Source organism: Orbicella franksi, chromosome 7, assembly GCF_964199315.1.
Source record: "Orbicella franksi chromosome 7, jaOrbFran1.1, whole genome shotgun sequence".
Classification (NCBI taxonomy): Eukaryota; Metazoa; Cnidaria; class Anthozoa; order Scleractinia; family Merulinidae; genus Orbicella; species Orbicella franksi.
The window spans coordinates 10,553,837-10,579,779 of record NC_138151.1 but is presented as its reverse complement, the minus strand read 5'-3'; the positions used below and the strand labels follow the sequence as shown (position 1 = coordinate 10,579,779).

Below are 25,943 nucleotides of genomic sequence, written 5' to 3'. Positions count from 1 at the left end.
TTTAAATTTCAAAAAATTTAGATTTTAGAAAATTTAAATTTTAGAATAGATTAAATAACTGCTATACAGCTACATGCGTTTATGGCGTCTTTTAGAAGCCTTTTGTTGATTAGCACATGTACGACAAGTGTATATCAGTTTACTGCAAAGTTTGAACTTAAACTCACTTATTTAAGTAGACTGATTTTTAGAACTTGAACTTGAACTAAACCTGGTGACAAAACTAACAATTTACTTGATGGCCTCAAAATACAACTTTATGATGTCATGTACCAAAAAAAAAAACATATTTATCACTTAATATTTTAATTATGTCACCAACATTGTAACAGGTCCTTGCTTTTCAGGGAAATATAGGAGTAGTTACTGCTTTACTCAGACGTAGTAACTATTTATGCTCAGTTATTCTTTACATGTTTAGAAATATTCTTAATAGGCAATTTAAATTATGTTTTAAAAATAATTGTTATAACGTTATTTTTCTCGAGGATTCACTAACAACAAATTTTATGCAAAGCTGAAACAATAGGCCACATTCGATATATCAATAGTCTAACATGGCTTCCTAGGCTTTCAGGACAAGCTGTTATATTTTGTGGTGTTTTCTATGTATCCATGTCTCTTTTAATCTGGGATTGTGAGACAAAAGAATCTTAAACAATTGGCAATTTTGACCCGAGAGATCCATGTCAGAATACTGATGTATCGAACGTGGCCCATTACTCCAATGAGGTAAGTTTGCTATTATCTATATTATAATTGTTCAAAATAGTTATTACTCAATAATTTAGCATTACAACAAGTTTCTCAGTCAACGTAATGAAATACTTGAATTCAAAAAACATATTACAGCAGATTATATTTATTGTTTAGATTGAGTCCTATTGCGACAAACACAAGTTCCACTAATGCATGTGTGTCAGTGTCAGTGAATATTACGCGTAAAGAGATTAACAACATGTTAGAGGAAAATTGATTAATTTGAAAGAATGTTTGCTATAAATATTTTCTACAATGTTCCTTTCAACATACGAAACGAATATTAAATTAAAAGTTAATTAATAGATAGTACAAACAATATTTGTCACATATTGTAAACATTGGTGATCAAATACCTAGTAGCTACAGACACAACCTTATATTTACTACATGACATAAATTATCTTTCCCACAAAGGGGCTTTTCAAAGACAATATTATGACAATCAATGACACTTTTGCTAATTTCCCATGACCCAGAATAATGTTTTGTAGGGATCTTTAATATCAAGACAACACGTAAGAGTAAACAAAATACCTTGTCCCACATAAACATCCCCCGTCCAAAAAAAAAAAGAACTTCATGTTTTTGTGATAGTGCATTTATGCAACACAAGGAGAAAGGCACTTTCAAGCAACAATGATCAAAACAGAGCTTGAAGTTTTGAATTGCTTCGATTTTAAGTTGTTGATGATTACTTGAAACAACTCATTTCATATCTTCAAAATCATCTTCTGAAATTCGATACTTCTGTAAATGGGTAAAAATTAAGAATCAGTTTCATGGGAAGGCAGGGAGGGATGTGTCTGATACACAATTATCATAAACCCCCAAACTCCCGGCTGATAATCCATCCGAACACCCCTCCCATTACATTGTTCACATAGCTCTAGCCCCTGGCGATACGTCCTCCACCTTAACATAGGGAGAAAAAGAAAAAGAAATATTTTGTAATACCTGAAATTGCCTCTGTCCTTTGTTTGTCTATATTGTAAGTAAGGCAAATTAGAAAGACACTGAGTGATTATGTCTGCATTTGAAAAGCGTTTGTGGTAAAAAGTATTCAAAAAATGCAAAGGAATTGAAAGACATGAGGATAATAACAGTCAGTGTTCACAACTCAATTGAAATGAAACCAGCTCACAACGTTGGCGGAAATGCGAGGCCAGATTGGCAGCTGGCTACCGATCAACTATCCCAAACAGATGGTTGTTCAGGAGTGGTTGTTCAGTATAACTGGATCTCTTTGTTATCCATTTTCACTCCTACAGATGTCCACTTTGCCTTCAAAAACATTGACTAACAGTTGAAAAATGGTTTCAGGTTCAAAATTAAACGAAACAAAACTTTAACATTTAGCTCTTTTCCTGCAAGGTAAAGAGGATGGTTTACATTGGCCGTCACTCAGTGGGTGAACTTAAAAATGGCAAAGGGTGGTAATGTAAAATGCATGTGTCAGACACTTTGCTTCCAGTACAGAACGTTTGTACACCTAAGAATCTCACTGATAAACGACCACACATTCAGCGGGCATCTGGAGAATGCATGCTATATGCAACCCGTCAAATTACAACAAGAACACTCTTAAGCAACCAAAAGAAACATACAACATGCAAGTTAACAGTGGGCCATTTTTTTATGACAGGTGGCAAAGCCTTACAGCTTTCATAAATAACAATAGACAACATGACTTGCATAGGCAACACTCCCGTGTGTAATCGTCGCATAACCACTCCCACACCAGTTTCTCCTAATTGACAATCACAAGATAAAGAAACCTGCTCTAAGTCGAAAATCCAAATTTATTGGGAGAATCATATTCCCATCTTTCAATCACATACAGTGCAATCGTCATTTATAATTTATATATAAGGTGCACATTCTGCTACGGTTGATTCTGAGTTGCATTCCAAGAATCAAGCAATCAATATTCAAATAATATGAAATAGTCAAATATCACGTCTAATAAATTAATATTCAATAAATAAGTTCACCTGAAATGACTGTAATAACTGTTAAAATGAAAATATTCACGATGAAGTTTGATATGGATCTCACTTAGCACAACTTGGACTGCAGTGGAACTCTGTGTTATGCCAGACTCTCGCCAATACTTCTCATTTTTTCCGACTTAAACATAAGTCCAGTCACGTAACAAACAAAAATGCCGTTGAAACTGTAATAGTGAGCACCATGGAGGCAGAAACCTTTTTTAAAACAGACAGTTAACATGGTCCCAGACACCTCTCTTAAGACGACACTTTCTCATGGTCCCTAGGCCGCCTGCTTCCTGGAAGTTTGATCATATTGCTGCTATGTAATATGAAGATTTACATCTCTGTCATGGCCATCTTTGGCCCATACAAATGTTCAGTCAGGACTTTGCACAAAATATGTCCCTGAGTAAAGGAAATACTTTCTCGCATGGTTCATCATTTGTAATTTGACAATCTCATCCCCATAGCCTGTACCCGTGTTCAAACACCTGATGCTCTGGACAAAATCAAAAACTGAAACCAGAAAATTTTGGTTTGGGTTTGGTTGTGCACATAGGGCCAAACTAATAAACTTAAAAATGGTTTCTGAACATGTGTAGAGCAAGTAACCACTGTGACTAACTATATTGGCTCGCCCAGAAGTCTTGATTCTTGTTGATAACCGAAAGGATCGCAGCCTCTGGGAATGAGATTGTAATTCGTCTTAATCTTAGGATCTAATTTTATCCTTGTCCTATATGATTTAATATTACTCTTTTGGCGTTTTCCCCCCTTTAACTTATATTTCAAGTCAGCTTTGTACATCATATCAAATTGTTTATATGTTTTGACAAAGCTCCTCCTGAAATGACAGAGTTCCACTGCATCATTAAATATTTTTCCTATTGATATCATTACCTGAATGAGCAAAGATTGAGTTCTATATTATATATGATAGCAATGTCATTAATAGTGATTATGACTCCTATTCTAGTCGATGTTCTGTTTTTGCTGCCTTTTTGATGTAATGGTGTATATTCATGACTGCACTACACACTGTGACATATCATAAACATGTAGGTCATTAAAAAGTGTTTTAGAGTAAAGAAATCGTTACCAATGGGATCACAAACTATGGCCTACTACGTGCCACCTATTTTGTGCATAGATAAGTGATTTACATTACTGTTAAAAGTCAATTACAAACTAAGGTAACATACAAATATTTGTGTCTAAACGTTTTGCAACCCTAGTAACATTAATCTGCCAGTTACCAATAATATTATGGTCAAAATGGCCAAATCATTCTGTTTGAAAATTCGAAAGTCCAAAGCAGTATTGAGTAATCGATTTGAAATGGTTTGAGTCAAATTATTCTATTATCATTTCAATTTTCAAAAAGTGAAAAAAGGAATCGACAATGCTATGCACTGATAAATTAGTATTATTATTTAAAGAAACTGCTCGGCTACTTTAAACGTTAAGCCCTTGTGTCAATTTGTATCAGTTACTCTAACCATGTTTGATATTGCTTAGTTCCTGCTAGTTTCTCACAAATTGCTTATCACGTATTCCTGCAATGTACACTTAAATACAAATATCCTGCCATAAATCAAACACGTATTTCTTTACATGTTACTCCCTAGCTGTCATACTTCCTGTTACTCTTCTTGAAGACCTGCTTCCAAGATCGACTTAAAACAACGTTGTTGCTTAAAAGTAATATATGATGTATTCACTAATATGTATACTACAACTATCTACACCTTTCATTCATGTTTAATAAAAATTGTAAGTCTTTCTTCACCTTATAATCATAAATAGCATAGGACTTCCCTGCCTTATCTGTACTTCCTCTTCTTTCTATATACACTTACGATTTCACCTTTTGAAAACGAGGCCTGGTCAGTATTGCAGTCACAAAATGTATCAAAGTTAAAATTAAAAAAAAGTTCACGACGTGATTTCCAAAATACAAAAAACAACTTACATGTAAACTACTGGTTTCAAAAATCAATATCTTAAGAATAATTTAAAAATGGACGAGTAACCAGGACGAAATTAATGCCTTTTAAACTCGGTTCTTGGACGACTACCTATAGATTTGCATTACAATTGTCCCGTCTTGGAGATTCGTCAGTAACACTGTATTTTTGAGTTAAAATCAATATAAAAGTGGTATCGTAGATTGTGGGAATAAACAAAAATATCTAAAAGTAACACAATAAGTAGTACTAACCTAACAACTATAGTGACGCTTGGGGGCTCTTTTTGATAGGACTTAAACCCAAATTACCATATCGCTTTTCCTACCTCCCAAACAATACAAGAATATTATTGCAATAACAGTGCTACAAAATGTTCTTAATAGTTGCTTAATTCATTGAACATGTACGCATCATGTACCTTGGAGAAGTCAGATCATTCCAAAACAATGTGACCACCAAAAATCGTTTTTGCAATAAACACAGATGAACCTTCATCGCAAAATACAGACGTACATGCGATTGTTAAAATTTTTCTATATTGACAGTGAGTCAACCAAATTTATACCACTGAACTGCATGAATAGTGGTTCTAAAATAATAATACTCCTCCTAGACAAAACTAACTATAACACAGAGCATATCTTTGTATATGCCTAAAAAATTAATGTATTCAAATTCATTTAGAGGACGGTAACTTTAAAATTAATATGTGTACATTTTGCTCTTGCTTGCGAGTCCCGGGCAGCATCCATGAGCCAAGATCTTGGCGCCTCTAGGTCGACTGGAATGGTTAGTACCGTCATGTTCATCAGCAGGGATGTCATTTGGAATGCATTCAGCAGGCCCATTTGGTTTGGGTTTATTTGCATCTTCTGCTAAGGTACACATAATGAAGGTATAATAAAGACTTAGAATATGATGCCAGAGTTGAAACTAAAGATATTTACATACAGGTAATGTCCCAATTTGCAAAATATTGTAAAATGAATAGCACCAAACAAATCCTCTGTTCAGAAGCTTTTATTTAAATGGTCACATGGAAGGGCTTAAGCTGCACACAGTTAGAACCACATAAATTAAGGCTTTGACAAAGTTAAGAAGCGTTTTAACACAAATTAGATTAGTGGACAGTAATCACAATTAAATTTGTGAAATAATTAAAACTCCGACAGGGTTAGCGATTCAAATTATTACACAATTGATAGTTAATTTGCATACCAAAAAAAACTAAGCAGTGCAATTTAAGAAGCAAATTGGATCTTAGTTTCAAGTGCAATATTACTGTACAAGATGGCATTAATGCTTAACATACTCTTATCCTGGCACAAGATAATTGAAATAATGTTTCATAAATCATATTCCAAGATTTGACGTTTGTTATACCTTCATTACATGTCCTACACGAAATTAAATGCCACGTGGGCTTATCTATTTAACTATGCAACGCAGTAAAACCATATTTAACCTTTGATATCAGTACGGATGATCAGAAAGACTTCAGAGTACCAACAGCAACTAAAGTGGATCTAAATCAATGTATGCCTACACTTGCATAAAAGGGTTTAACAATGGTAGAAGTTTGAACATGTAACGATGTGACAGATTGTGTAGAACGTAATAAGTGCGTGAATGCTTGGCTGATTGACACTAACAATACAATTATTTCTGGCTAAAGGGTGGATGTGGTTTCAAACAGGATTAAAACGTGATCCCAATATATGATTGGAAATCAGCCAGTTACAAAAAAAATTAAGATTAAGAACACGTAAGCATGACACATGCAGTGAAGTGCAACAACAAGGACATAGGTTGATGCATAAATGTGTTTTAATCAAATAATGCATTTTAATACACAATGACAAAAACCAAAACAGCTTGTGACAACAAAAAATTTAAATCAATTAACAGTGAGCTAGGTTACACAAAAAGAAAGAAACAGTAACTTTTGATTTAAAATAAATGCACTGTAAACATCTGGTTTTTAACATTCATATGGTATGCTGACTTTCATACAACACAGGCCTTCATTGTTATCATTGTTACATCAGAATAGGGCAATGATCAAAGTAAAATTTACAACGCTCTGGGTATTGATCACTCACCAAGGACTGAGACAATAACATTTCTTATTTGAAAAAAAAAAAGGTTAAAAGAGTGGAAATAACAAAACTGGGTGCAACTAACCCATAAACTAACATAATCATATTCATTTTGAGGAGCTTGCGGAAAAGCTGTTACAGATCTGAATTTTGTTACCCTCATACTCAACGAACAATACAATTTGCAAATCACCCTCGTACATTTTTGAAATTGAAATAACTGGAAATCACAAACAATACACTTCTCTTCAGGTTAAATCGATATCAAAGACTACATTGCAAGTAAAGTTAAATACCTTCTGGCACTAATAGCAGTAACTATTCGTATTGACCCTCAAATTAAAGGACGTGCAATACTCATCTTCAAACATATTTAAACTAATTTTTCTATATTAATATAGTGCTTCACAAAAATGGTGTTCAAATGGTGTTTAGATTTTACTGACACCAGAGCTCTTCTACATGTACTGTTGCATTGATGATTCTTCTGATGACTCAGGCCTGTTTATAAGGAGAGAGGTTTTCCCTGCAAACAGAGTTACCCTTCCCCTAGAGCCATTTTCTACTAAGCAGCTTTATGAAAAACCTCTCCTTGCTGACCAAATAACAAATTGGCCCTTCCCGCTGTACACAAGCTCTCGCCCAGGGCTGCTCAATGTGGGGATCGCCCCTCCCATAAGGGAATATTATTTCTCTCCTCGTAAACAGGCCTAAACTGTGGATAAGAGGCCACCCACCCCACTCTCCTACACAGAAGTCACCTTCATTAAGATGTAAAGATAGAAAACTAATTCAATATCTTCAATAACTCAGTAAGCAGAGTATTGGTGAAAAGTGTGAAAACAAATTCAGCGCATCACTCACTGACCACCCAACTCTGACAGTTACTGCAGATTGTACTCTACATCTTTACGCCACTACAGTGTCAAAACAAAATGTAACTACATGAAAGATTCAGCAGTGGCCATGATGCTTTACTACAACTGTATCAATTCATCAAACGAGTACACAACAAAAGACTCTGAGTTCATTTCACCCTGGGCACATTTAATTTGAGCTGTAGGTGGGAAAAGCCAAATTTTGCTAGATTCAACATTTCGAAATCCATCATTTTGGTTCTTGCCTACTTGAGCACTCGAATGAAGACAGCACACACTCTACATATGATACAACATAATTTCAAGGACTGTTAAGGTGCATGTACAGTCTATCTATGACAATGAAGCACAATATATCTGGAAGTAGTTCTGTATTGTGGGATTCAAGTACATGCACATGTAATGTACAAACCAATCTTCACTGTCGGTGAAATGACTGAACTCAAAATATTTCGTCTTGAACTTACATTTACACCGTTCACTAAGTAAACCTTGAGTTACTCAGGCTTACGTAGAAGAGATCGCTTCTGGAGAAACAAAATCTGATTACAAGGATAGTACTTGACACTTACTGTTTAGCGTATGTCTTGCTCTCGCACTTGTACAGTAAGCTTCAACGACCCGAAGAATAAGCATATCTTCCTCTAATACACGACTACTTCCTGAAATGTTTAAACAAAGTTTCCATATAACTATTGGTTTTTATACCTAATCATGCCAGTTTTGGTATGCTTCAAGCCATGGGCCGTAGAAATAAATAAATACCATGGCAAGACCAAACAACCCTGACATGTTGCTGAATCATACCATTACATATTTACGGTACCCAAATTCGGCCAAGTGACCATGATATCGTAGCAATACAGGGTCAGTATTGATTTCGCAGGATATTGGACAGTAGACATGGCTTCTGATTGGCTAATAGCGAATTTGGGTACAGTGAACAATATTATTGTTAAATTGCTTATGTTAACAGAGTCACAAAATTTTAGGCTTGATAAAAATGGAATTCAAACACACAGTACATATGAGGCAGCTTATTGTTTTGTCTCATACCTGAGCTACCACTGTGCTTGTCATCTTCAAGTTCACTCTTTGATCGACCTTAAAAAATACAAGAGTGCGTTTTGTAAGAAATCTCATAACCGTTTCTACAATCACTTTATCCTATCTAAACACTTTAAGGAAGATGGCAGCTATTTTAAATTGTCATGCCAGATTGAAATTTAAATAATTATTAACTAAAGGGAGAACCTTTTTTATTACTTCCATCACTATTTAGAGACTCACTTACAAATAATTTTACAATGCACAGCAAATCCAAGGTATAAACAGCTTGTGTGATTGTTACAGGTTAGAATTACAGACTTCTAAGTTAAACATAAAATTACGCTTATTGCCTGAGCTGTGTCATTCCACACTAATTCTCACTTACTGCCCATCATGGAGGTGTGGGACATAGGGCGATGGGAGAACAAATAAATTATTAACCCCCAACCACATTACAATGCATACCGCACTTTGAATTATCTGTTGAAATTCTTATAGCACAGTTTACATTTAACTTGAAACTGGAATAGTTGCATGGCTCAAAAAAATTGGATGCCCATGTTTATTTACTTTTACCCATTCTCAGACACATAAAATGCAAATAAGCATAAATCAAACATGGATTCAATTTTGTCTGAGTCACGCCTAAAATTCAATACACCACGTAAATGGGTGTTAAAGAAAACTCCACTGCAAGTTATCAGTAACAGTTAAATTTAGTTAAAATTTTATTTCTTCTGTAGTGAGAATTTAAAGCTTTTATTTGTAACAGAGCAGAGCATTAACAGCAAGTTAAAAGATCGTTTACGGGCACATTTTAAGCATTGAGCCCTTAAAGGAGGCAGGGGTTTAAGAACTTTATTTTGAAAGATTACTTACAGTCTGAGGTGCAAGATTTGAAAGATGTAAGCGGATTAAGAGTAAGACAACCTAGAAGAGAAGTTATCAGTCACCTCTGAAACTTGGCCTTGAGATGGAAACTGGTTGAAGGGGAGGAGATAGGTTTTTCATGTTAGTTCAGACGTTTAATTGACAAGATTAACCCATAAACTTTACTTGTTTCTTCAACAGGAATTGCCTGAGGTTATAAATTATTTTGGTGGCATTTCAAGCAGCTCTATTATGCTGCAATGCTTCAGGTCTTAAGTAACAATGCCATGTTTACAATCTGTTTTAGTCTGAATAGATACAAGAACCAAGAAATTATTAAGTAACCTGTCTTTCATCTGTTCTGATTTAATCAGAACAAAACTCTTACTCAATGCCTGAAAATAGGCTGCAAAAATGCTCACAAAATCACAGTGACAACTTTTTTTCAGGTAGCAATTCCTGCTGAAAAAACAATTTAAAATCTAAACAATTACATTAGAGGTCAATGTTCATGAAAGCAGTTAAAGATCAACCTACATTGTAGTAGACAGTTTTATAATCTTATTTCCCTTGTTTTCATCAAAAACCTCTTGAAAGAAGCAATCACCACAGTGCATTTTTTTTTTTGATAAAACTGTTCTTGAGTTTTAACAATAAATCATACATTTACTTTTGCCATGAAAAAATAATTTCATTTCAAATTTATTTCTTTTATAAATGTTTTTTACTTCTTATTTGAATTTGTAAATGATATAATTGTACAGTACAGAAGTGTAAAAGTGATTGTGCAGAGGATTTTGTGTCTGTGATGTTATTATCCTATGTCATTCATACAGATTATAACGTTAAATTTAGTAGACAAGATCATTAGGGAAAATGGTTTTTAAGCTACAGTATAATCTATGATGCATCATTGCTTCATTCTAAATTAAACTGTGATACATATTAACTACCAGGATACATATATTTAAAACAATTAGGACTAGTTTTCTATTTGGAATATAGTAAGTTCTTCAGCCAACTAAATGTAGACCTTACTTCGTAGTAAAACTGGCAAAAATGAACTACACGACTGATAGGTCAATTTTGAGTTTAGAAAAGAATTGCTGCCTTGAAACACCTTTTTACGTACATTTTTGTGTCTTTTTTTAGTTGCAACATACAGAACATTTTTGCTAACTCCTAACTTTCAGTCCTTCACAGCTCAAGTGCAATTTTTTTTGTGTGTGTGTGGACCATGGAGATGGCCCTACAGTTCTCTTGCCTGAATCAATATAAATGTGTGGTGTTAATACACTATTTTCGAGGTACCTTGTGCCGCTGTTTCAAAATTAGTCCTCGTGCAAAACCTTTCATATGAAAATTAGCTTGACTTGCATAAAATTGAAAATGTAGGCCAAAAACATTTTCATATGAATGGTTTTGCACAAAGATTCATTCTGACACAAGGGCAAAAGGCAACTCGGAAATGGCCTATTAGAGGTGTGGTATGGAGTATTTCCCATAAAAGTACATGTACTGTATGATGTATCAATTTACAAGTCTTTACATGTACCTTGCTTTTTCCTTGACGGGTGAAGTAGGCCTCTCATGGAGCGATGCGCTGTGGATGTGTCCTTCACAGAAATAATCAAATTTTATAATTCAATAAACAATTTAAACTAGACTTTTGGCTGCCTTTATTGTATTAATGTGTTGACCTTACACGCTGATTTGTGCAGGGAATGTTTTAAACGACAGGACATACTGTGGGCTACTCTAAGGGAAGGCAAATGGATTCAGTAGCCCTTTTGAACCTTTCATTTAAACATTAACCTGTTTCCCGAGAGGTCCACTAAGACAATTGACAAAAGTGAAACACAAAACTGTTGAATGACCAGAGTTCACGTGTCATCAAAAGGTGCAGTTAGCACGTTTCTTTTTTTTTTTTTTTTTTTAATCAAAGGTAGCTTTCTCAACCACAGAAAAGGATTGCACAATATTATTATATGGCCTGCTCTTGTAGCCGATATAACATGCACTCTGATTGGCTAAATGTAGGGCATTATTCTCCCATAATGCCCACGGGCCAATTACGGGCTTTCAAAAACAAAGCAAAATTCCATGTGCTAAACAACTTATTGACCTTATACGTTCGGTCATAACAGGAAAATCTGAAACCTCAAACCTCAACCTTGCTGTATTGACTGAGTGATACGGCAAGGTCTCGGTCTGAGAACTTCCTGTAAAGACCTCACTCTCAGTTAATAAGTAGTTATTATTACAAGAATATGCACAATAATGGCAAAGTATCATGTACCTCCTTAGCAATCAGTGCATATGCTGGCCTCAGAGGAGGGGTGGGTCTAAGCCTTGTGAAATCCCAGTGTCCTTTTCTGTTTGGACTGTGAGGGGCAGAGCTGAACGTCGTCAGGTCTGTGGCTACCGAATGTGATGTTGACCCAGAACGAAACTTTGATCCATCACTGGAAGACTGTTATATGATAAAGTAAAAATTAACCGATTACATTGACGCGTTTTTTAACAAAAAATGTTGACAAACACACTGTATAGACCTCCTGTTAAATATCACATTTACCTGTGAATGCACTCCAGAAGTACTAAGAGACCCCTTGGGTGTAGCTGAGTTCGGCGGTGAACCAATAGATTCACTTCGAGGAGGACTTGATTTTGAATATGTCCGTTCTGATAGTGACGCAGGATGTCTTTCCACCCAGGGTGATGGTGATGTCACACTACCCTTTTCTGAGGATTGGCGAACCTTGGGACTTTGACCAGGGAACTGAACAGTGTCAAGCCATGCTGTCTTCTCGTGGGCGTGGTTTGTAGACAGTTTCATGACATCTCCATTAACTGCAAGATCAATATAGGACACGAATAATCTGTCTGATGCAACCCAAAAAAATCCCTAAAATAATGATGAGGTAAATAATATTGTAGGTCTATGGGGATCCAAGAAGTGTCTCAGAAGGATGTTGCCTGCTTTCGAATTTGCACACGCATGGAACAATAAACCAAGGAACTTCAAAGAATATTCATGTTCATTAGCACACAAGTTCTGTTTATCAATTTGAGTTCCAGATCAATTGGTATATGTAAACTGTATAGGTATATAAAAAAGGTGCCATTTATTGTTTTGGTTGTGAAGGGAAAGGACAGGGGTTGTGAAGGGAGCTGGGGGATAATTACAGAGGATTTAAAAAACCTAGACATGTACTATGTAATAAGAGAAAATGGCAGTTCCTTCAGGAACAAGATAATTAAAAGGAAAAAGAAAACATTTCAAGACTTTCACTTGCCTTTTATTTCAAATGCATTCAAAATGCCCTCTGAATCTTCCAGTGAACGTATTGTCAAGTCTGAAAGGTCATACTTTTTCTGTAATGAGATCAAATAACAGTAGGTATGAACAACAGATCTATTTAACACGACTAAAAGAGGTCTACAGTATGAGAAGCTGAATATAATTCATTTGATAACTACATAACAGTGAACCAAATGATTTTGTAATTTTTACGGGTTATCAGATAAACATCAAATTTCATCCTCCAGTACCTATGCAATGTTAACTATACAGGTGACATGAAAAAGTGATTTGATCATTTCCCTGATAAGGTAAATTGCAGAGATCAAAAACATTACACATGTGTATAATCTCATTATAAGCTGTTAGCAAAGATGTCAATGGCATCAAATACAAAAATTGAAAAAATTTAAGAAAGAACATGTAAATAAGGACTATTGTTTGCTCTTCATGATTACAATAAAGATCTGCATACAACGAAATTAATAATGCCAAAGTTAAATAGAACAAAAGATATTGTAACACCTCTACCACAAATTCAATTCAACTTACACACAAACACTGCTATGACTAAAACACCTGCCTGAATTATAATAGAACACACAATAAGCTACTATACATAAAATGTGTAACTATACGAAATGTCCAAATTTACCTCAAATCTATATCCACAGGCATTTGCATTTACTGAAAGTATAATCAGACAGTTTGGAAACAGAAGAAATGATCTTTCTCGGACCTCCTGGGTGGAAAATACACAAAATGCGTCAGGTCTTGTTGATAATGTAAGTTAAGTATTGTTGTTACAGATAAGAGAATTCATTAGTTCAACAACAAACTGTAAACCCATGGTTCAAACAAAACATTCCGGAATATGGCACTGATATTGATCAAATGACCTGCTTGTCTGACCTTTTGAAAATAACAGATCATATTTATAAGTTCCTTAGCTGTCTGTCTTTTTTGTACCAATGCATCATGACAATTTATTAATTATTATTTATCAATTTGTTATTTAACAATGGGGTGCAAACTACTCTGGCTAACTACATGACTGTATACTACAAGTAAAGCAGCCAGTACAGTAAGCAGAATATATAAAAACATTTAAACTACCACAAGTTTTAACCACTGCCTAGGCAGCTTTATTTTACTGTGAATTCAACCGAATTAGGATGCAAAATTATGGTCACTATTCCATTCATCTAGATTCTCCAATAAATAATGTAATACACTCAATACAAGTTTAAAAGTTACAGAAAAACAGGTCATCCAAAACCAATGATATTGAGTTGACAACAAAAAATAAAGAACTGCATTAGACTAGCCATCACTATTGTATGCTAAAACAACATTCAGAAGATCTAAACAGCATATGTCTTCAGCCCCTGATAGATGAGATGTTACTGAACAATAATTTATTTAATTAGCAAACAATCCAAGCATCCTGTTCAAGATTATCATTTTATGATTTTCAGACTACATAGAAATTGACTGTTAGGACCGTGACCTGGTTGAATCAAACTACAATCGGTGAACCACATTAAAATACAAGTTATACAAAGAAATATTAACTGTGACTGCTTCAAAAAAAAAAAAAACACTTGAAAGAACAAAAATGTGTACAATATCAGTGTAACTTTGACACTCGCAGGACCTTTCTATGTTGAAACTTATTTTTCAGAAGAAAAACATGACAACATGAAACTTGAACCAAGTCTGTTTTGGTAGACCTCAGATTTTTTTCTCATCCCATTACTTTGCAAACTGATCAGTCACTTAGTACAATTTGACATCAATTATATTGTGCCTGAAACTAAATGCTACCCAGTATGGATTTAATTAGACATTTAAAACATCATTAAAAGCAAAATAACCAAAGCCATTACCCCATTTTCTCCATGTATAAGGAACTGTGACATCAAAATAAGATCTCCTTCTTTACTAATGTCCTGGAAGAAATCAATAAGTACTAATAATATAGCAGGCATTTATAAATAAATCAACTATTATCAACAGAAGTTCAAGTTAGTCAAGTGAACGAGTCTGTATACTACGGCTGACCTGTTAAGTGTATTAGCTGTATTAGCTGTCTAGGCTTCAGTTCATCAGTGATAACATTAAAGTTCAAGGCAGTTTTGGTCTGAAGTTTCAAATAGTTGAAATTTTATAACAGATCTTCAGAATACCTTTTGTGATTGTTCAAGATGACAATTCCAGTTATTGACTCTTGAAGCATTTCACACAGATGCTCAATATTTATCAATTCTACATTCTACCATATAAAATATATTCAGATTTAACTGAGCCACTAAGGGCTCTAAAATTTCAAGACTGTAACTTCATACGTCATTACTGATGGATTGAGCACAAATAATAAATTTAAGTCTTTCTATACAAACTTGTTTTCTAGTGTTTAAGCAATCACAACAAAATGTACTTGTACATTTAATAAAGGTACTGTCAGCACAAGTCAGGAAAAAAGCTGAGAAAACGCTTTTCATTTACATCCTCTGAAACAGTAACCTGATACAACATATAATGTTAATGTAATGCAAAGCAAGAAAGATCCGCCCCAGATATAACAATGTACAAGAACAAGCAGCTCCATATTGTAGAAGCTCTGTTCTATGTACGTGCAGTTATCCAAAATAGTGTCAAAACTTCACTCTTTGGTCAAGTAATTTGGCCAAGATCTCACAACAGTTCTTGTCAGTATCATGTTACCTCTTCTTCCCATCCTTCTATTGTCCCTGTCAACATTTCTAACTCTGTTTCTTTCCTTTTTCTCGTCTCATGACAACTTGTCTGAAATCGGAAGAAATTACACATCCTGAGGCTGCAGCTGTGAGGTACTAGACGCAGCAGTAACATTGCACTTAGCTTTGTCTTGAACCTTATCAATTGCAGTCAAAGAGGAACATTCATTAAAACAGTAGTTAATCAGTGCAGATGTTGTAGAGATCATGGTATAGCAGGGATTTGTGACCATGACAACTATGCTGATAACAAACAGGGCAATATAGGAATTTTTTTACAAAAACCTTTTATTAGCTAACAGTGATTACAAGATAATAACACATGAAGACAACAATGGGTCATGCAAACACAGCAGCAATACTCATTAATGTCCTCATGCAGTTAAAAAGATTTCATTCTACATTCTAATGTCATATGGCACAAAACTGAGTTGATGCAAGTTAATTACAATTTAACAAACAAAAGGTATGTGTATAATTATACATACAGTCAAATTCTGAAACACAGCTATTGCCTTCTTAGTGTCTAATTCGTCTACATGCCCTTCCTGCAGTAAAAGAAACAATAGAAGTCAAAGTTTAAGCTGGCTTTTAAAAGATGATTAACTCTAAATCCCTGCAAAAAAAATTCTGAAGAGATTCTAGGACATACCTTACTATTCTTAGCTCTTTTTGTGAAACAAGAATAGAGGTAGTTCTTTTAAAATTCTTGATCACAGTTCACAGTTTTTTCCTGAGCATTACAGCTTGAAGATTTTTTTTTTGAGAAACTTGACTGATTAAGAAATTGTTAAAATGCACAAAACCTGAACAGATCAAGGGAAAATAAAATATCAAATATGGCAAACACATCTGAATAAGACAACACCTTTGGCACTGTCAAATGAATATCAACCAGAATTCATCTGTTGTTGACCTTAGCTCTGGTATTTAGCAATGTGACCATTGACCGCTTTTCTTTTTCACTAATTTCACAGCAACACTACCTGTGACACTGGTAATTACTCTATTACTGCGTAAACTGTACCTCAAGGTGCCGCTCCAGTTCTTTCATGTGATTTGGATACTTGCCTAGGTGTCTGAAGGGCTGATGGAGAAACAAGTTGATTTGTGTTAATTTGATGCAGAAAGTGTGACAACAGTTAGTAATTAATATTAATGAACAATTAACAGACTGCAAATCGCATTATGTCAATTTTCTTTTGTTTTAAAGCATATTTGATTTTAAATGTTATTGGTAGTAGTTGTTTTTTCTCTCACATTTTACCCAGTAAAAAACTATTTTTTTAAACTATAAATTGTGCATTGGAATGTTAATCCTTAAAGACATATTTTTGGTTTAAACTGTGTGGTAAAAATTCTCTTTATGACCTTTGAGGTTAAACTAACATCAGTTTTGGGTTTACATGTAGGGACATTTGCGATATTTAACAGCCACCTTTTGCAAACTCATGCAGAATAATAAACAAAAATATCTTCAAAACATTACGTAATAAAAACTGAAATTCGTTATGCAAGAAACACTGATAGAATATAATTATGGTACACGACATTGACAAAATGTAGCAATGTCATACTGTTAATAAGAGTGTGTTTTCTAGGACAAAATGAGAAAAACGATATAACCACAAAAATTGCACATAAAAAAGTTCCGAGTGAGATATGTTTTTAGTGGTTTAGACTGTGGATAAATATTGATGGCTACAAGAGACAGCAGTACCATGTTTAGTCTCCTTTGGTCTTCAAAATGAACCATGTGAGTTTAAAGTTTTTGTATTTACGAATTTTGCAGCTTAATTGTTTTCAGTCACATAGCCACCTTGAGGAAAATAATGCACAATTCAACACTTAATCAAAATGGAAAATTATTTCAAAAACATAACTTCTGTGAACGATGGCTCAGTAGCATTTTTGACAATCATAGAAATTGAAAGGAAGTTAGAATGATTTTACTTAACCTGTGATGAAATAGTTAGTACACAATTAGATACATGTACTATTAGACACTGATTCCATTGTTTTCTTTTGTTAGTTTGGTTATTTTTAGCCTGTGAACGCAGACGTATTTCTGGCTGTCGCTTGTCTCTGCCGAAAATAATGTCTGCGAACCCAAGCCAGGAAATGATTTCTGTGACGTAATGACTTTTGTTACTCCTTGGCCAATCAGATTCCATGATAGAATGAAACTCAAGTGCTCCTCGCAGCAAATACCTCGCGCAGTAGTTCTGGGGCTACTTGAGCTAAACTGCGATTGGCTTAAAATTCCTACGTCACAGAAATTGTTTCCTGGCTTGGTTTCCTGGCTCGCAGACGTTATTTTCGGCGGGGACAAGCAACAGCCAGAAATACTTCTGCGTTCGCAGGTTAAGCTATTTTGGACTACTCTGCAATTGTGAGATGTTGTTTTAAAGGGCAGTTAAATAAAATCACTCTTATTTTAGAGAATTACAGACTGAATTTACTGTTAGTAATATTGATATTTACATGTGGTCCCTAAGTTGGTAATCACATTATTATACCAAGAAAACAGTGTTGTATGTCAAGAACAGAGCAATTGCTATTTAAATCAGTGTTATCCACAGTGTTTATCACTACACTTGGTGACCGTGCCTTTTCTCGTTCAGGTCCATTTTTATGGAACAATTTGCCCTTGGCCATACGATCAAGCTCATCTTTGGACATTTAAAAAAAAAATAATTGAATACATATCTTTTTAAAATTGCTTATGACTGTTTATAAGTTTTGTAATTAATCTTAGTTACATATGCCGTTTTATATTTTTTTTATTTTTAGCACATTTTATGCTTTTTATAGATCTTTGTTTTAGTTTGTTAGTGATTTTTTATATGTAAAGCACTTTTGAATATTTCATAGTATTAGCGCTATATAAATGTATAATTATATTATATTATATATCCATATTCACTTTGTACATATTAACCCTTCAAAATAGGCTCTTAAGTATTCAAGTAAGCATACAAGATAAAAGTTAAACACTATTACAGCACAAAACACTACTTGAATTTGTGCTTAGAACTACAAAATCAAACAAATCCAAAACACCTTACAAGTACTGTCTCTTGAAACCAAATATTTACTTAAATCACCAAGGAATCTCTCTTGTTTTGATTTCTACACACAAGGTCACATAATTTTATTTTAGTTTTGAAGCTTACTCATAGTGTCAAATATTTTGCTCTAAAAGTCATGAAAAACAAATTTGCATGAGCTCTGTTCTGGACAGCCTTGAGTATCATTTCATTCTTGTGAAAATGTTAAAGATTATAGTGCATTTTTGACTGATGCAACGGCAGCCATATTGGAGTCCCAAACCAATCCTACCAGAGCTGAACTCTTTTCTTATGTGAACACTTTCTTTTGTTCCAATAAATTTGCATAGCTGCTGGCCACGTGAGTGAAAACGCTCTATAGATCATGGCTAAAATGTTCTTTCTTCATTTTACAGTCAATAAATTCAACCTACATTACTGAGACTTGTTGTCAACGTTAATATCCCAGGTGCTGGTGCTCCTTTACTTTCAATAAACGCTGACAACTCGTCACTATAAATAATTAAAAAACATCAATCAGTAAAGATATTAAAGACTCTACATAAACACAGCTGCATACAGTTCACATAATGTCTCAATATTTTAAGTTTTTTCTTTTCTGCAATGCCCATGTTGTGATTCAATTTTACCCTTGGTACAATTTGATATTTTCTTTTCTCATATCTATCAACATGCACCAGAACAAAGGAAACCACCACATTGTACTGAGGGAAAAACTGAACCACAACCTACAAATGTGGGTACATCTGTATCTGGGTGTTTAGCTGCCAAGTCAATTGGCCTGTCGCTTGCTAGCCCCCAATAAGTAGATGAGCTTGGACCTAACAAGTCGATTAATCCCCAATTAAATCTCATCTTTAGTTGATTATTATTCTGTCTCTTGCTGAACCAGAAAGCTTTGACAGCTGAGTCAATTACACCTTTGCTTAAAAGCCTATTTGTAATTAGCATTACAACATGGTGAGGTTTATCACGCAAGGAGTGTAGTACACAGAGGAATGAAGTTTACCTGGTTTCCATTCTTGTCACATTATAATCAAATGAAATCCCATTCTTCTATCACATGCACTTTTATAGTCATGTTTAGCTTCGTGGTAATAACCAACCCATTCCTCTATCAACACACACACTCAGCTTCAAATCAGCAGCCAGAAATGTGACGTGACTCCAGTTCCCTTTTGCAAACAACCAACCACATGGTGGTGGCCTCATAGTTAGTGTGCTCAACTCAGTCCTGGTTCGAGCCCTAATCGGGGACATTGTGTTATGTTCTTGGGCAACACACTTTACACTCACAGTGCCTCTCCCCATCCAGGTGTTTACATGGGTACTAGCGAATTTAATGCTGGGGGGTAACCCTGCAATAGACTAGCATCCCATCCAGGGGGGGGTAGAAATACTCCTAGTCACTTCATGCTACTGAAACCAGGATAACCTCCAGCCTGATGAGCCACTTGGCTCGTATGCAGACTTTAACTACCAACTTATGTGGGGGCTTTATCAACTTCTTGTTAGGGGCTAGCAAGTCTCTAGGCCTAATCAACTTGGGGGCTAAATGACTTACATGTACATGTACATTCAAAATATGGGGCAGGGAGCATGGCTTGCAATTCTAGCTAATAAATGCTGTTTGGATAAAAAAAATTTCTAGGGAATATTTACACAAACAAAATTACCAGGAATATATATTGAGCACATTACACACAATTTTGCAAAAGCTCAGGTCCTGGTCGCTCAAACATGCTAAATCCAATTTAGGCAAAGTCTGACTCAAGCCAAAGCTGGTCAGCAGCCTTTGAGGGAAGCCATGCTCTTTGGGGTCTCGAACAGAAGCTGTGTAAGAATGTGCAGAACTTTGCAACAAATGCCAATTGTGCTTGTGGCATGCTTTTGCTATTAATAATGCTATTCACCAGGAAAATCCATATCCTGTGAATAGAAAAGTTTGTCTTACAGTCAAACACTTTTCCACTGGAAAGTGATAAAATTTACAGATCATACCATTTGGTCAGAGCAAATTTTACAAAGTTCTGTTTTATTGAGCTGAAGAGTGGGGAAGGATTTCAAGAAATTCCAGTTACCTGTACTTGGTCAACACCTCAACTGCTCTAGGGTGGTTTGCACAGTACATCATGTACAACTCCTTCATCTATCATTATTAAATGAAATCAAAAAGACAATACCGTCAATCCTCATTACCAAACACAACTAAAAAAATCATCATTAATGGCACTGCCGATCAACTATTAACGAACGAAGATTGTACCTGAGGAGCAATCTGTAGATAGCTGGCTCCCATTCTTTGCTGAGGTAAAGGGAGGCTGTATTAAAGAAATTCAATTAAAATTCAATTTAACAATTCAATTAAAAATTACTAGTAAATAATTTACTAATTAAAAGAATCATAACATTATGGTGCATGGTTTAAACTGAGAAATTGTCTAGAACAATGATCTGCACCACTTAAAACGCTCTTTTTTTTTGAATTTTTTTTTTTGTCATACTAATCTGCACCTCTTTCGTTTTTAGGGCTTAGGACATTATTTGTGTTCTTTACCTATTGTTTCGTTTGGCCAATTATAAAGAACAGTGTGAATGGTGAAGGTCGCCCCTAACGGCACATGATTATGTAGCATACATAAATTAACATAGCATGCACACACGGTACATAAATTGATATACAATGCAATTGACGCTTACTGGGAAATTGTTTCCATCAAACTTGAACTACCACAAAGATTGAGAAGTAACATCCGTTGTTACTTTTGAACTTATCAACCTTTTTTCTATTGTGACTTTCAGAGATGGTTCTAAATAACTTTCAGTGCATAAGATAATGGCACCCACACGGCACACCTGAAGTACGCTTTTAAGTGCAAAAAATAAACCACAATTATACTAATTCATCCTTCAATTTATACCCTTTGATAACATCAAAAAAATTAAAACTGGATAGTTGTGAGAATAAAGCATGTGTTAGACCCAGGAATAAAATAGTTGGACAGATTAAAACAAACTTCTACATGTACTTCTCAAACTCCTTAATAATTCATCGATTTTAAACAAAGGAAATCATGACCATGATGGTGCTTGGATATCAAAATTATCTTACTAAGCATGGATTTTTACGATTTTATTTATCCGTTTTCTCCTTCATTTTAGTTTTGATTGAGAAGATATATCAAACACTCAAGACAGTGTTTGACGATAATTTCCAAACACCCCGAAGTTTGTCAAAAATACTCCACTACGTGTCGTATTTTCAATTCTCTTCTCAGTGTTTGGAAATGCGGTCAAACACTGTCTTTCGTGTTTGATATATTACATGTACTTGTAAGCCACTGTGATTTCACTTACTGTGAGCACTCGTCCATGACATTAAAAAACATCTGCTGAAACTGTACAATCTCTTCAAAGTTTCCAGCGAGAACTTTCATGTCTTTCGCTGGTAATCTGTGGAACATCACATACAAACATTAGCTAAGGATCAACAACACAACAATAAGATGCAATGAAAAAAGTATGTATGCTCACTATTAACTACGTGTTCATGGTAGATATATACCACTAGAGGAGAAAAGTGGACGAGGATATGAAAGTTGAGATGTACTCTAGAAGCAGGAGGAGCTCAGCATGCAGAACAAGACTACATTGCAGGGGTTTCATAAAGATGGCTTTTCAATAATTAAAAATAGCAAGACTGACAGTGCAGTCTTGACTTGTCACCAAAAATATAAGATGTGTTCATATTACAGTGATTTTCAATCATTTTCAAGAAGATGAGTGCATCTAGACCTCTCATCTAAACACACTTCTAAGTTAATAGATCTAACAACTGCAATATTTTCCTAGACATATGTTATTTCCTGCTATGCTGACAACTTATAACTTGACCACACAAAATTTCACTTACAGGTTTAAGACATGAATACTTACACGTTTGATGCTTGCAGGGGTTTTAAATAATTTTGTAGTAGGGCCTGCGATATTACAAAAAAATAACTGTTAAATCTAAAGCTCAAAACATTCCTCCCTGGCCAGTGCACGTATATATCTGTTTCAGTGTTATTTAAACAAAAAATAGATGTACCTGTGCAAAAAATATATATATATTCCGGTATGTAAAATTATGTGAATTAAAAATGTTTGACTTGTATATTTCCATTTTACGAATTAAAACATGTTCAATAAACCCGTACACTGTGGATTAAAGGAAGAGTATCTAGACTATAAATGAGGACTTACTTGCAGTTCACTAACATGGGCTCTCTCTGTATCCAATATATTTTGAACCACCTGTAGTTACAGTAAAACATCAAAAACTACTTCAAAAACAAACCAAGAAAACAGGCAATCAACAAACCAGGCACTGGGGGAACAAACAATAGCCTAAGAACAGATCATTGGCCAGCTGACCAGATGAATATATATGCTACCCTACGCAACACAATGCAATGCAACGCTATGATACGAAACGATACGATAATAACTGAAAGTCTCAGTCCAGGGACTTTGGCTATGTACAGACACATTGTTGTTCTGGCAACAGTCCTGCATAGAGAGGAAGATATTCAGCTCAAATGATGTTCTTCTTGCTTCAAACATTTCATCAGTTCAACCAGTGACAACCCGATGCTCATTACACCCCAAATACATGTACTTCCATGAAGTAATGACAATTTTTATTTTGCTGACTGGAGTCCTTGAGGAATTTTAAATTTGGTTGGACATGTATACATGTTATGTTCAATTTTTCATTGATTCCCAACAAACATATATATTAATTATTTTCTGTTTTAATTGTTCTCCCTAATTCATAGCACCTCTGATTCATCAAAACAACTTCACAGTAACAAAATACCACTCTCACCAGGTTATGATAGACTCTTGCACTTTCTCGTTTGCTTGATGATAATGAGGATGGCACGGGTGTAACTGGTGTTGTAGGTTCAGGACCTGTTAACAAATGAACGGTATTTTTTAGTACGTACACATACAGGTACATCCTAAAGCTGTTTTTAGTACATCACGTTTATACATGTACTTAAGGCAGAACAATACAAAAGGAGAGGTACACACTTGCTGATATTTCTTTGACATAGTTGCTGGGAAACCATCCAACTTTGCCATTTAAGGTTCCTTCCCACCATCCTCCATCCACCGCCTAAAGAGAAATATTGAAAACGAATCAACCAAACACTTACTCAACTATGGCTAATTTACATGTGCAGATATATTGGCCCCATTGGTTAAACACCTACCTTAGTGACTTCTAGGATGTCTCCTCTCTCAAAGCAAAGCTATCAAAAAAGAAAAGTAGGACAATATCACTTATAGCTCCATCAAACTTCCAAGAACATTCATCATCATCATCATCATCATCATCATCACCACCACCAGTCTCAATGCCATGTGACACATGAATAAGGCTGTACAGCACCAATCAGAAGAAACCTAACAGGGAACGCGTTTGCGAATGGGAACGGAACGGATACAGAACGGGTACGAGAACGGGAACGGAACGGGTACAGAATGGATACAGAACGGATACAGAATGGATACCGAACGAATACCAAACGGAAATAGAACGGATAAGGAACGGTTACGAATCACAAAAATGGAAAAAAGCGTTCTCCAGAGCGCAAACTATAAGAGAACGCATTCTTTAGAACACATGGTAGTAAGTTACGCTATCAGAGTGCTTACCAAGGATTTGGAAACGATGTAACTTTAATTACACGTGCGTTCAATTTTTGTCCAGCGCGGCGATCTTGAGAAAATGACAGAACAAATCATCTTATGTCTTTTTTTATTTCTTTTTACATGCACTAAGCAAGCATCTTCCCTACATCTTCTTGTCCATTTCACGTTCATCGCGGCCATTTTGTTATCGTCAACAAGCTCAGCTTATGTCCAAATAAGGAAATGGATGGACAAGTCGAGAAAGGTTTCCTCGTGAAGAGAAACAAAACAAAACATTGATGTCTTGGTTGACCTTTATTACGGTGTTGTTCACCAACTTTGCGGAAGGATCGGCGAGGGTAATGTTCAGTCTTAACTGAAAATTCGCCTATGAAAATAACATCATAAAATGCTCGCTTCGGCTGTTTGTCAGTACTTTGCACTGCTCGCGTCCACCAGCCAAGTTTCTGCCGCATTCGCCAAACAGCTTTTGGCGATACTTCAATGTTAAATCTCACTTAAAGTATTTGTGTAAATACAAGAGCCGAAAGTTCATCTTTTGCTTGTATCTTTTCATCCATGGCGTTGAAAGTGCTTGGCAAGCTGGTTTACTTCTTCTTTTCCTCAGGCAATCGCACATTACCGGTCACTTTGTATCTTTTCGGAGAAAGACTTACTATAAACTGGCCTTGAAGTTACATTATCATCTTCCCGTATATTTTGAGTAACTGGACTCATATTTTCACCACGAAAATTTAAGTTCACTGTCTGTATTCTCGCAAAAAGGCGACAGTTTTAACCCATTTTATGAAATGCAAATGAGTGTCGCTAATCTTGTAAACAAGTTTTCAGAAACCTTGTTCCTCTGAATGAGTTCCAAGAACGCTTACCGATGGAACACTAATAGAACAGGAACAGAACAGCACAGAATGGACACAGAATGGGAACGGAACGGATACAGAACGGATACGGAACGGATACAGAACGGATACGGAACAGATACAGAACGGGAACGGGAATGCGTGTGGAACGGAAACAGAACGCATTCAGTCAAGCGTTCGCTGTTAGGTTTCTTCTGATCGGTACTGTATGTCAGGACATTCAGGGATTTTTTTCTGACCAGGCTTTTAGCTAGATGGTTGTCCAGGCGTCCTGTGGATGGCCACTTTCTGAAGAAACGTCTTTTTTTTTATTTTTAATATGTTGCCTTGTAAATTGCTCATTTGAGCAGGCACTATTATAGCACATTTTGGACAGCCACTTTCCAAATTCTGGCTAAAACCCTGATTCTAACTTGAAACCAATGCTCCCAGTTGGAGCTGGAGTTTTTGTAGGATACTTATGAAACCCTGCATCAGGGTCAACCACCAACCTATTAAAACATACTTTGGACGGCCCAGAATCTTGCAATGTATGTTATCCTAAATCAGGAATGATTACCAAATATCACAGAAATCAAGGACACGCCCAATATCTGAGTGATCAGAAATGCTTTCTCTTTCCCTCA

General features: G+C 35.4%; 1 protein-coding gene across 10 annotated transcripts in view; it reads right to left on the bottom strand.

Annotated features, from left to right (window-relative positions):
• Positions 1-25,943, bottom strand: part of LOC145491655 (rho guanine nucleotide exchange factor 7-like) — a 37,965-nt gene that overhangs the window by 7,126 nt on the left and 4,896 nt on the right. For 4 of the 10 annotated variants that reach the window (XM_081470875.1, XM_081470870.1, XM_081470878.1 and 1 more), the window contains 22 exons: positions 24,016-24,054; positions 23,834-23,918; positions 23,625-23,710; positions 23,000-23,050; positions 22,691-22,734; positions 22,112-22,207; positions 21,021-21,075; positions 20,836-20,903; positions 19,168-19,246; positions 16,711-16,770; positions 16,172-16,231; positions 15,652-15,732; positions 14,814-14,876; positions 13,580-13,666; positions 12,920-12,998; positions 12,199-12,473; positions 11,920-12,093; positions 11,176-11,236; positions 9,704-9,730; positions 8,757-8,804; positions 8,273-8,362; positions 1,717-1,743 (listed from right to left, as the gene is read on the bottom strand). In XM_081470875.1, coding sequence (XP_081327001.1) covers positions 1,717-1,743; positions 8,273-8,362; positions 8,757-8,804; positions 9,704-9,730; positions 11,176-11,236; positions 11,920-12,093; positions 12,199-12,473; positions 12,920-12,998; positions 13,580-13,666; positions 14,814-14,876; positions 15,652-15,732; positions 16,172-16,231; positions 16,711-16,770; positions 19,168-19,246; positions 20,836-20,903; positions 21,021-21,075; positions 22,112-22,207; positions 22,691-22,734; positions 23,000-23,050; positions 23,625-23,710; positions 23,834-23,918; positions 24,016-24,054 — 1,735 coding nt within the window. Of the gene's footprint in view, positions 1-1,716; positions 1,744-1,980; positions 5,599-8,272; positions 8,363-8,756; positions 8,805-9,703; positions 9,731-11,175; positions 11,237-11,919; positions 12,094-12,198; positions 12,474-12,919; positions 12,999-13,579; positions 13,667-14,813; positions 14,877-15,651; positions 15,733-16,171; positions 16,232-16,710; positions 16,771-19,167; positions 19,247-20,835; positions 20,904-21,020; positions 21,076-22,111; positions 22,208-22,690; positions 22,735-22,999; positions 23,051-23,624; positions 23,711-23,833; positions 23,919-24,015; positions 24,055-25,943 lie in introns of those variants that run through there. The other 6 variants (XM_081470877.1, XM_081470872.1, XM_081470873.1 and 3 more) reach the window with 5 other exon arrangements.